Source organism: Sceloporus occidentalis, unplaced genomic scaffold, assembly GCF_023333645.1.
Source record: "Sceloporus occidentalis isolate IW3139 unplaced genomic scaffold, rSceOcc1.0.p SCAF_1, whole genome shotgun sequence".
In the NCBI taxonomy this organism is placed as follows: Eukaryota; Metazoa; Chordata; class Lepidosauria; order Squamata; family Phrynosomatidae; genus Sceloporus; species Sceloporus occidentalis.
In genome coordinates this window covers 172,161,522-172,174,382 of record NW_028316981.1, presented here as the reverse complement: position 1 = coordinate 172,174,382, position 12,861 = coordinate 172,161,522, and the positions used below count along the sequence as shown (strand labels likewise).

Sequence of the window (12,861 nt, the reverse complement as noted above, 5' to 3'; positions counted from 1 at the left end):
CAGACTGAGACATTAATCTCCACACCTCTCTGCATACAGAAAAACATTCAGCTGATTTCATTCCCCTTCCACTTTCCTTATTTACAGTGCTAACTGAACTGCAGTTTTGTGGTCATGGTTCACTGGCTCTCCCACTGCCTATCCTTCTGAGGGGGCAAAGTTTGAGGAAATGGCCTACCTTGTTTGCCCATGCCCCATAGGCTCCTCGTTCCTCTTCAAAAATGTCAAGAAATCAGCTGATCATCACAGGGTCTTTGCACTCCCTATCCTAGCCACATGATGACTTTCTACTGAATGAATGTTTTCAACTGATTCCATGATGAGAACTTTGCAGTTTGAAATGGTACAAAGCAATATGAAAGTTCAGTTGGCATTGTTCGGTCTGTGACAGCCCATTCCTATTGCTTGAGACTGTGCTCATGAAGCCACAAACATGAAAACGCACTGAAATATAGTGCCAGCACCAAAGAGGTCAGAGTTCAGATTTCCATGCATTGATTACACTCATTGGGTGACACTGGGCCAGAACTGTTCTTCAGCATAAGCCACCTTTCAGGCTTATTGTGGGGATAGCAGGATAAAAAGGTAAATAATGATGATAGCATGCAGGCTGAAGAGTTTGGCTAAAGATGTGATCCACTGGCCTTTCTCATTTCCTTCAGGTATCTTTTTTGGACAGAGTGGGGCCAGTACCCTCGGATCGAACGTTCCCGACTGGATGGGACAGAACGTGTGGTCCTTGTCAATGTCAGCATCAGTTGGCCCAATGGCATCTCGGTTGACTATGAGGTATGGCGCAGAGGTGGGAAGTGATAGAAATAGCAAGGGGTGGGGGGCAAAAGCACATGTGAACCAAAAAGGCACAGCTTGAAAGTACACCAGTTCCATGCTGCACAGGTACTTTATTTATTTATGCCTACCCAAGAATGGTTCATGTTTCATTGCATCTCTAAAAATGGCAGCAAAAATACAAGTCTGGGGACAGAGCTGTGTAACTGTCCTTTGTTCTGGTGGAAAGGGTTTCTGTCCAACTTCCTTCCACAAGATCCTGCTTTTGGCTGTTATAACTATGTGAACATGGAGAGAAATGAACTGTGAGGTCAAATAGTGTGAGGTACTGCCCAGTGGAAGTACTGCAGAAGAATCCCATATTCCAGGAAATGTACTTTAAATAGCTTTTCCATGATCTCCATGGACTCACACTTGTTAACTGGCTCCTGAGATACTCAGTTAAGGAGTACTCAACAGCTCTGGTAGGGCAGACAGCAGCTCTCAATGGATTTATGGCAGTAAAATAAGGAAACAGGTAAAAAAGATTGAGATACCTGATTACTGTGTATGTGAGTGTGTGTTTTGTTATTTGTTTATTACAGTATTTATGTCCCGTCCTTTATAATGGGGTCCCAGGGCAACATACAATAGAACAATTTAAAACACTTCTAGATTAAACCATAAATTATTTAAACAAGTCACTAGCATATTAAATGAGACAGAAGTTAAAACAGGTTTAAAAGTTATGTATACATAATTTTTGAAGTAATCATCCCCTTTTTGAAGAAAGTAAAGCCCAGAAAGGCTTTAATAAAATGCCATATTTTAATGCTGGGAAGAAACTAATATTGGTGCCAGCCAGACTTTCAGGGGGTCTGTCCTCATCATCACCTTGAATTTAATCTAGAAGCAAATTGGCAGCCAATGCTGCTCATTTAAGACAGGTGTGATATGTTGCCTGTATGATATTCCTGTCAGCAGTCTTTCTGTTATCTTTTGCACTAGCTGTAGTTCCTGAGTCATCTTCAAACGCAGCACCATATAGTGTCCATTGCAGTGATCTAATGAGAAAGTATCCAGCAAGTGGAGTACTGTGGCTTACTCCTGTCCAGAAAAAATAGAACTGGCACACCAGTCAGAGCTGGTCTTAAGCACTCAGATGTGTAGTTACTATATGGGTTCTCTACCTCAGGAGTCAGACACTCTCTCATTCTTCTGCTGGGGTACAATTTGAATTTGTGCTTTGGATCCTGAGGTATATTACCTAAAGATAGCATGTCACCTTGAACTCCTTCTCACTGTCTCATGCACTTTCTCCCTTTGCACTCTCTCTCTCTTTAGGAGGGGAAGCTTTACTGGTGTGATGCCCGGACAGATAAGATAGAACGCATAGACCTGGAAACTGGTGACAAAAGGGAGGTGGTCCTGAACAATAACAACATGGACATGTTTTCTGTATCAGTCTTTGAAGATTACATCTACTGGAGTGACAGGTCTGTATCCTATGTTTCCAGCAAGAGCAAGCGGCTATAATATAGAAATACTAAGATAATGCTTGAAAAGGTTTTGCAGTCACTGTTTTGCTTATTCCTTTTTTCCTCCCACGCTAAGTTTTGCTCATCCTGGCTGGATATTCCGTGTTCTTAATTGAGTCCTATTTACATATGAAAATATGCTGTTTGTTATTGTGTGCCTTCAAGTCATTTCCAACTTATGGCGACCCTAAAGTGAATTTATCATGGGAATTTTTTTTGGCACAATTTGTTCAGAGGAGTTTTGCCATATCCCTCCCCTGAGGCTGAAAGCATGTGGCTCATCCAAGGCTGCCCAGTGAGTTTCATGGCTGAGCTGGGAATTGAATCCAGGTCTCCAGAGTTGTAGTCCTACACTCAAACCACTATGCCACTCATACATACATACATACATACATACATAAACAAATATATTTTATATCTTTTGAAAGCACCACATCCATGAATTCTCATGTGCTTAATTCTGAAAATTTTTTGCTTGTTATGGATGCACATGTATGTAATTCTAGATGTTTTAATCAAGCAACAAATGTGATCTTGGAAAATCTGTAACACAAATAGCAACTTTCTTGAGCCTAGAAGTCAATTTTATTCCTTCTAAGACCTATCATGGTGCTGTAGCTCCCTGACTGTCCCATTAAAATTAATGCTACTGAATTTTGACAATTGTCAGATTTAAATGCTTGCTTTAAATCTGGCAGCGCACTGCTGCAAGTGATTTACATCAAGCAAAATGGTTGGTTTACATAATATTCAGCAGCACAGATGTTGGTGCTGAATTTCAGTGATGTGGCTTTTGAGGGTGCCTTGGATGGCATAATAACAATCTTGTGATCTCACGCATCTTACATATCACTCATTTATTTTCTACAATAATAAATAAGACTGTGTGTGTGACTGACCATTGGAGCCATAGCTCAAGGATTATGAGCTGCAACTTGGCTTGTCTACTGAGAATCCCCCATGGTCTGTACCTGGTAATTACTGGGTTTTTTTTTTTTAAAAAAATAAACTTTTTTGAAGGATGCATTACTATCTTTGATCACTTGGTGGCATATTTCTCTAACTAGCACATAACTGTGCAGTTGAGATAATTTCATATCATGTAGGAATAGTATAAGGAACACAGGGAGAGGGCTATCCCTCTTCTCTGTTTTGGGACAGCCTCCACTCACAAGAGGGAAGTGGGCAGACCTCTCTCACATAGGTTTGTCAGGGGGAGGCACTATCTGAAGATTGCAGTTTATCACACTAGGACTTCTTATCTGTGTGAAGCTGGAAACTTTGGCTGCTCCATAATACACGAGTATGAAATAACATAAGTGTTTGAACATCCAGACAATTAAGAGGGAATGCCTATGAAAAGTGTTATTCTTCAGTGTCATAGATTATTGCTTCCTGATTGTGCTTAGCCTTGTAGCATCTGCTAGTGCTCTGCAGAATGTGACACACTTACACAATTATCTGTGTCTCTTTTTAGGACTCATGCAAATGGATCCATTAAGAGAGGCAGCAAGGACAATGCTTCAGAAATTGTGCCTCTGCGCACAGGAATTGGGGTGCAGCTGAAGGACATCAAGGTCTTCAACAGAGCCAGGCAGAAGGGTAAGTGAAGAGGGATCAGCCTGCACACCAGAGGTAGAGATGCAATTTGCTATCTGAGATAAAGGCTTCTTTCCACCTGTGGTTAGACTAGCCATACTCATAGAAGTAGGCAGTAAATTAATGTAATGCTAATGGATCTCACTCCACCTGCATTCCTTGTCCAGGTACCAATGTTTGTGCTCAGAACAATGGTGGATGTCAACAATTGTGCCTGTACCGAGGAGGAGGCCAACGGACATGCGCATGTGCACATGGCATGCTCGCTGAGGATAGTGTGAGTTGTCGTGACTACGATGGATACCTGCTCTACTCAGAACGAACCATTCTCAAGAGTATCCACTTGTCAGATGAGAACAACCTAAATGCACCCATACAGCCTTTTGAAGATAGTGAGCACATGAAAAATGTCATTGCCTTGGCCTTTGACTATCGCCACGGCAGCAAGGGCAGCAACCGCATCTTTTATAGTGATATTCATTTTGGCAACATCCAGCAAATCAACGATGATGGATCTGGACGCAGAACCATAGTCGAGAGTGAGTACTTTGGATGCCTTCTCTCCTGATTCTTTCTTCTTAAACTAATCTGCTCTGGGCAATGTGTGAAAGATAATATCCCAATTTCATAGGCTCTGTTGGGTGTAGTTTTCGTCCAGGTTCTATCCACAAAATGCTGCACTTAGTTGTTATAGCTCTCTTTAGGAAGAGATTGGTTTGACTACCAAGAGAGAATGGTAACTGTTCATTAGGGAAGAGAATCTCCGAGGCTTAAGATATTAGGACAACAGTGGAAATGGCCATAGCTTGAAAAATTTACTTGTTTGGCTTGCAACTACCAGAATTTTTCATTCAGCAGGTTTATTTGCTCTGGTATTCTGGAAGTTCTAGTCCAAAAATACAGGTTTTCTAAGCTCTAGAAAAGACTTCAAAGCATTGTTGACTGGGTATGGAAAGAAGCATGAGGTTCACTAGTATGTTTCGCTGCTTTTATACCATTGATTTGGTAAAAGTGCATGTACAAGACATACACAGATGTGAATATTTAGCATGAAAAAACCTTGTTTAAAGATGGTGGTATTTGTTTGCTGTTTGCTCCAGCCATGGCATAAGTTTTTACTTCCCTTCCTCATTCTCCTGTTGTTGGAAAATCCTGATGAGAATATTACACCAAATAAAAATGTTCACAGTTCAAGACTTATTCTATGCCAAATACATATGTATGGTGATTTTTCACAGGAAGCAACATTTTCTTGACAGGAAACAACATCTTCTGCACAAAAAATAATAGAAATAATATTCTGTCTTTCCAACAGCCGTTAACAGAGTCACATCATTCAGGCAATTCCATTAGATGTTATAAGGTTTCTAATGCACATGTGCACAATTCACAATGATATGTCTGTAGCACTTCTGGACTTAAGAGAACAGTTTGTTTCACGGATATAGTGTATGGATGGGAAGAAGCAGACTCACACTTAAAGCTGTGAGCTGTAAAATGTAGAGTTGAATCTTCCTGGCCCACTACTTTTCTAAGGAGCCTGAAAGACTATGCCCTAAATCTGATTGTTAATCGCACATAGACATATTGAGTCCATTGAAACTTGATAAATCTATGGATATGCTATCTGCTTTGGTCAGTTCCACTGAGTCAGTACGTCTGTTCTAGTTAGAACTATCCATTGGATTTAGGCTCATTAGTACAATGCAAGTGTTTGTGTCCCACTGCTTCCCAAGCCTGCTTGTTAGATGACTTTTTAAAAATTTTTTTAATGATATGGTAGAAATATTTGATTAACAGGCTTATTTTCCATATGCACATTCAGATTGTCCTTGGTTTTCTAAACGTGGATGTTTAATCCCAATCCAAAATAGACTTCCCTTTCTGTGCCTTATTTCATTCTTGATGGGGCTTGGGAAGGGGAATATGAGTCACACCTTTTTCTATGTTCAAATCTCACTAAAAGTAGAAAATGTAACATTAAGGATGTCACAGCAGATACGAGATTGATGCTTTCTTGCATGTCCTAAAAAGCAGTGTCATGGCTCAGTTATCTTCTTCCCTGACCCAGTCACTGTGGTGTTGGAGCAGGGTACATGTTCCTGTGCCATCATACAGTGCCTGAAGACCTTTTCTCCAGCCACTGCCAGATTTCTCCCTGTCATTCACAGACTTCCCTTAAGGAGCTAATACTGTATAGACCAAATTCATTTTTTTCTGACATGACAACTTTGTATGTGTGCCTTACTTCACCACACTAGAAAATTGGGCACTGCTTGAAATAATGTTCAACACGTTCTCCTTCAGGCATCTGCATGGCAGGTGGCAGTAGTGTGGGATTCTCTGGAGAGCTGTATATTAAAGTCACTACTCAGTCCATTCTAGTCTTCCATCTTTCCCTTCCCGCTTTCCCCCCTTGCCTTTGGACTTGTGTATGTAAATTAGAATTACAGCAGTGAGTTTAATGAGATTTTAAACTGTTCTGTGCTCAAGGGCATTGCTGCTTATGTTCCTGTTTGGATTGCTAATGCATGTGGCTGGGCCATGTGTCCCTTTCCCTCCCCAATTCTGGAGTGATGGGAAAGGAGATTGTGCCGATACCCTATAAGCCTCATTCACTCTTAGAACTGTGACTTGGGGCATACTATCAGCAGGGCAAAGTTTTTCATTTGGAGAGAAACAAATTAGTTTCCTTCTCTTTATGAACTTGTGTGAGGAAGTTAAGTCACACAAATGCAGACATGCCCATGTCAGGCAGTGGAAGAAAAGTCCCCATGCTTTCTTCTGGGGGTTAAGAAAGATGGGATTTTCTGCCCCTGAAATAGGCTGGAAGTTTTGTGTCCCGTGAAAGCTGCCTGCTGTGGACTGACCCTGTGTGAGGGAATCTGGGGATTGTAGCCTGAAAAGTAACTTCTCCAAGCTTTTGCTTTGGGGAATTGACTATGAGAGATTTTGTCATGGCATGCCATAGGCTTGGATGGGGCGATAACATGGGAAAATCCTCCATTCCTTCACAGTGCTTAGAAATCATTTGTAACATCTGACCACAGTATGCCCTTGCCCAGTGAAGCTCACAACATATATAATGAACTGTGACTGTGACACCTGATGGACTCAGGAACCCAACAATAAGCTTTATTCGGAAGCCAAAACTGATCACATGATCCTTAGGAATGACTTTTGTACCAATATTACTCATAAATCGTAATCCCCATATATCACTGCCTGTAATGACAATAGTTGTTAAATAAACAACTAGCAAAATTATTATTTATTAAAATTATATCTTTAAATTACAGTAGCCTACACACATGCTAAATGTATATACATGTATATTGTTTCCTGTGGTTAAAGTTTAAATTTGGTAAGATGTGATTTTTTAAAAAAAAGGCTTTTTAAAAATTAAATGTAAGAACACTTTTACATATTTTTTAAAAAAATTAATTTTAAAAAAACCTGGGGCCTTTCATTTCTCTTCCCATCAAGCCTTGCCCCACTCACACAATCTCTTCAGCATTTTAAAGGGACGCAGGCAAACAGCACAACATATTTCTATCCAAAGGCAGATGTTTGGGGAGCAGTGGTGTCACTCCCTTAAGGTATTACCTGGTATGGCCCACACATCACTCACTCCCCTATTGATGCCCCTTCCCCACACCACTTTTACAGGAGAAACAGCATATATGAACTTAGGCTTCAGCATTAATTTTTGTTGTAGTTGTTATTTGTACAATCTCTTCTGTTTCCTTTGTGCTTCGTGCATCACTGTTTTAGCATTGGTTTATACATTTGTTACCTTTATGTCCTGCTTTTCTTTAACAGAGTGGTGTCTGTGGTTTCTAGGTGATCTCCTATCCAGGCACGGCACTGAACTTATATAACTCAGCAAGGTTGCTGTAACATGTCCTTTTATACATGGCCATCCCGCTCAAATGTCAGTGAAAGCAGCAGTGTTTGGAAGCATTCAAAGGCATTAAAGTTGAATGGGAGGGAGTAGTAGCAAAAAACAAAAACAAAACCCCAAGAGATTTATTACACATATGTATGTGTGGATGGATATCAACAGTGATTGAGTGCTGTTATTAATCTGCTTTTCAGTGTGAGAATGTCTGTGTGATCACCCAGAAACTGTTTTTAATAGCCACTGTTAAAGGCTTCTGAATAATTGCCTTCTTTCTGCCGTGGCTAATTATAATCCCCCACTCACTTACTCAACAGTCAGGCATGTTATAGTGCATCTGCCAACTGAAACTTTACTCTTTATCTAGTGAGGTGGACAGTAGCCCATAAAAGATGATGCCAGATAAAAAGTGGTTAAGGTGTTCTCAATGCCACAAGACTTATATAAGATGTTTCTCTTACATAAGCCTGAAGCCAGACCTTAAGCACTCAGAAGAAATGCCATAGAAGGAAATATACCAACCTGCAGTTCCTTTCTGGGCATGGCAGCAAGAGAACTTGGGAAAGTTACCTTTTTGGACTATGAGCTCCAGGACTGGAGTGTGGCTTTGGCATGGCTTCTGGCCTCTTAGAACGCATGCATCATTTAAACAGCATACCTCCAAAGTGTCCCGAAGCAGCTTTATTTTGGCCTGTTTGTATGGCCCTTTGACTGGCAGAGATTCTTCCAGAACTTGAGGCAGGACTTTTCCAGCCCCACCTGGAAATTGGTAGAAATTTCAATGGTAGAAATAGATCCCCACACCTTTGGGATGCAAACCATGTGCTCTGCCATTGAGGTACTACCATCTTCCTGATGCAGTGACTCTTTCTAATAACATGTGTGGATGAGGTCTGTCTCAGACCAGGGCATGTGTGAATTGCTGAAAATAGCCAGGAGTATTTGTACAGTACAGTGAAGTAATTTGTCACAGGATGCCTAGGCACTTGTGGCAGAACTTGGACTTTAAAAAATACTTTTAAAAAGCCACATCCACTTTGGGCACTTTTCAATTACCTAAGGTAAAAGTGATTTAAAAAATCTCCTTGCTTTGATGTAGTGTAGACGACTTAATTAAGAAACATTGCCAAGAGACAGCAGAAAAACTCTGGGTGATCTTTAATTGCAAATGTTAAAGAGAAAGATTCCCAAACACAGACACACACACACGGATGCGCACACAACAAGTAATTCCCTTGTGTTGAAAACATCCATGGCTGAATCAATACAGTCAATTAGTAGTGTTCTGTTCATGGCAGCTAGTTTATTAGGCCATTTGTCAGAAATGCAAATATTGGCTGTGTTAGTATAGTCAGACATTTGCTCCTGTGTTGTCCAACTGTGAACAGTTGAAAATGGGCATACTGAAGTGGCACCTATAACATTTTTAGATCAGCATGGCTAGTTCACTTATTCCATAAAACGAGGTCATAAGCATATGGGCCAACAAATTTTGTTGGCTTGCCAGATTTTTATTTGAGTGCCCTACCTGGCAGAGCCAGTGAAAAGGAATGCAGAATGCTGGGAGTTGCAGTCCAAAAACATCTGGAGGGCTGTATTATTTTCAGCCCGTTTTAAACCTTTGACTTTACAGATGCTCCTGGATTCCTGTCCCTTTCAGCTGCAACCAGCCTGGGTAATGGTGAAGGCCTGATGAGAGTTTGAGTTCAGCATCAGGAGGGGCAAACATTAGCCACTATGGTTTATAAATGCATTTTTGTTATTTTCTGGGGCAGGCTGTGAAAAACTTATCCTATATATTTCCAGAACGACTTGCTTGCACCCAGGAAAAAATGGCAATGGAGGTAATCACTTGATTGATTACCCATGCCACCACCAGCTCATTTCCCTTTTTGTTGCCCACATCCCTAAAATAATTTTACAAGTGCTTGTGGTTATTATTATTTTTGCCAAGGTGTAAGATGAAGTGAAAAATTCATTTGTCACTTTTAGAAAGATACAGAAGTGGAGAGACAGGTCTGATGGCTGATGAGGTGTTCAGCAATCTGAAATATACTTAACTCTGTAATACAAGCTTTCTGTGTTAGACGTAGTTGTAAACGTGTACAGCTTTGTGTACTGGAATTAACGCAGTGTTGTTGTTTTTTTTCCTCTCTGAATTTTGTTGTTGACTAATAGGGGGTAGGAAAGCCAGACTTTTTCACAGAGCCTTTTGTTTCCTTCTCCAGAAACCATGCTATTGGAAGCATGAATTCTGGCAATTTCATCGTGTTCTCATGCCTTATGCATAAGAGCAGGAGTCACCCACAAAGCAATCTTTCTGTTTTGTCCCTTACATTCACAGGGAAGGTCAGCTTGGAGTCTCTAATAAAAGTTCACATTTGTTCCTGAACACTAGAAATTCTTATTTAGTGCAGAAAGAGCAGCCAGTAAATCATTTGTGTGAAGGCTCAGGAGAATACGCATAGTATTAATTGGATAAGCTGGCAAAGAACCTTGCAAAATTGTAGTAAACCAGGTAGCACAGGCAAAGAACAGGCAAACTAAAGGCCACTGCCTACATTCAGGAAAATTAGATGATGGGAGCTTTCTGGATTGTAGCACTTGAGGGTGAATTTGGGAACCTGTACTTAAAATGCTTCTCATAACACCCCACCCTTACTAGAATCTACTGTGTGTAGAAAATGAGCATATCATAAGCAAATGTTGGCTCAGCTTTCTTCCCCATATACTTTTTAAATTTAGCAAACTATTCACAGATAGGATAATTCTCCCTCTCAAACAACTTGAAATGGTACAGTCAAGAGAAATCTTCAACACTTGATCCAGTTGATTGTAGAAACTGGCCCTGAGAAAAGAAGAGATATAGGACATGAAATGGAGGAGGATGGCACAAAGAGGGCAATCTCGAAAGAAAGAAAGAAAGAAAGAAAGAAAGAAAGAAAGAAAGAAAGAAAGAAAGTGGTGTGAGCCAAAAATTATTGAGGTCAAAAGTCTCATCTAGCATTTTTCCCCAGAAAGTCTGAGGAATCTGGGGCCAAAGAGACATCTGGAGCCAAAATAATTTAATCTGTGCTCATTGATAGTTGACGAATCAAGAAAAGCATAGGAGCAATTGCTTGGCAGACTGGGACAGGGAGTGGGCACAGTGTTAACATCTGACTCCTGAAGGTTACAGGAAACAGAATGTGTAAAGAAACAAATGTGTTTGCTGAAGTTCATACTCCCTTCTGTTCTCAACAGATGTTGGCTCCGTTGAAGGTCTGGCCTACCACCGAGGCTGGGACACTTTGTACTGGACAAGCTACACAACATCCACTATTACCCGGCACACTGTGAACCAGACCCGCGAGGGAGCTTTTGAGAGAGAGACCGTCATCACCATGTCTGGGGACGACCATCCTCGAGCTTTTGTGCTGGATGAGTGCCAGTTGTAGGTTCCAATGTGCAAAACTTTGGAATCATTAAGGATGATGTTTATTAATTAATTAATCCAGATAATTTTTGAAATGTTTTATAGCCTCAAGGCTCTTGCAGCAGTTTACAATATTTAAACATTAATCAGTTTAAAACCGTAATTAAGCTTTTAAAATCTACAGCCTCATTAACCAAACTAGTAAGTTAAAACACCAGAATATTAATTAAGATAGCCAATTCTATGCCCACCTGAAGAAAAAATGCTTGACTTTATTTCTTCTCAATGAATCAGCTAGTGGCATTTCATGGGAAGGAAACTGTGAGGTAATGGGTACACGCACAGGGAGTGTTCAATTTGTATACATTTCCATGGACTAAGTAAGACCTTGTCTGAGGATTATATTATGTGTGACAAAAAGTGACATTTGTTAGGATATAATGTTAAACTATGGTTTAGTTTATGAATGAGCCTGGGCATTCGTTCCTTTCCTTTCTTCCTCTAGCATAGCCATGAGGAGATTGAAAGCTTTTACATCCATTTTTAACTAACCACAATTTAGTGTTCTAGGTTGAGTCTCCTTATCCAGAATTCTGAAATCCAAAATTGTCTACATGGATGGCTGAGATAGTGACACCATTGCTTTCTGATGGTTCAGTGACAACAAACTGTTTCATGCACAGAATTATTAAAACATTGTGTGTAGGCCATGTGTAATAAAGATGTATATAAAACATAAATGGATTTCATGTTTGGAGTTGGATCTCCATCTCCAAGATTTCTTATTATGTATATGCAAATATTTCAAAATCTGGAAAACTCTGAAATCCAAAACACTTCTGGAGACTCAACCTGTATAACTGAGCCCAAATAAGCTGTGATTCGTTGTCACATTTGGGACCAACAGTAGATTTTGAATATTCTTTGAAGGTAGCCCTGATTAAAGCTCAATACAGTGGAGCAGTCTGGAGTTTATGTATCATGACAGCCAGATTCCTGTTCTCCATGATAGGATGCAGCTTGTGCACCAGCCAGAGCTGGTAGATGAAGAGAGAGCACTCTGTTAATGTCTCTGCCTTTGTTAATGTAGTTAACAACAACTTTTCTTATACATAATCCTGAGTGGGAATGCTTAGAACCCTTAAGGGGACTGGGAGTCTTACAGCCCACAAGACAGGGGGGCTTGGGGAGGTACATTAGCTAATTGCTATGAATAGAGTTTCATATAAAATCTCAGAGCCATGAGTGACCAAGCTGATTGAAAGAGGCAGGGAGGTCTGGAGCCCATAGCTTTCCTCCATTAAATCCTTTTCTGTTTCCCCTTCAGCTTGATGTTTTGGACCAACTGGAATGAACAGCACCCTAGCATCATGCGGGCTACCCTGTCAGGTGCTAATATGATCACCATCATCGACAAAGACATTCGTACACCCAATGGCCTGGCTATTGACCACAAGGCAGAAAAAATCTACTTCTCTGATGCTACACTGGACAAAATAGAGCGGTGTGAATATGATGGCTCCAAACGACATGTACGTCCCACCAACCTATTAATAGGGCAGAATTGGGCAGGAGGAGAGGCTCCAAAGCATTGGCTCTCAAACTTACATTCCCTTATGATTTGGACTACACTTCTCAGA

At 40.6% G+C, this 12,861-nt stretch overlaps 1 protein-coding gene across 6 annotated transcripts in view; it reads left to right on the top strand.

The window, feature by feature from the left end:
• LRP1 (LDL receptor related protein 1) overlaps positions 1-12,861 on the top strand; it is a 387,970-nt gene that overhangs the window by 307,127 nt on the left and 67,982 nt on the right. For all 6 annotated transcript variants that reach the window (XM_089482386.1, XM_089482379.1, XM_089482373.1 and 3 more), the window contains 6 exons: positions 663-789; positions 2,113-2,264; positions 3,784-3,908; positions 4,073-4,444; positions 11,050-11,239; positions 12,549-12,753. In XM_089482386.1, the coding sequence (XP_089338512.1) occupies positions 663-789; positions 2,113-2,264; positions 3,784-3,908; positions 4,073-4,444; positions 11,050-11,239; positions 12,549-12,753 (1,171 nt within the window). The remainder of the gene's footprint in view (positions 1-662; positions 790-2,112; positions 2,265-3,783; positions 3,909-4,072; positions 4,445-11,049; positions 11,240-12,548; positions 12,754-12,861) is intronic.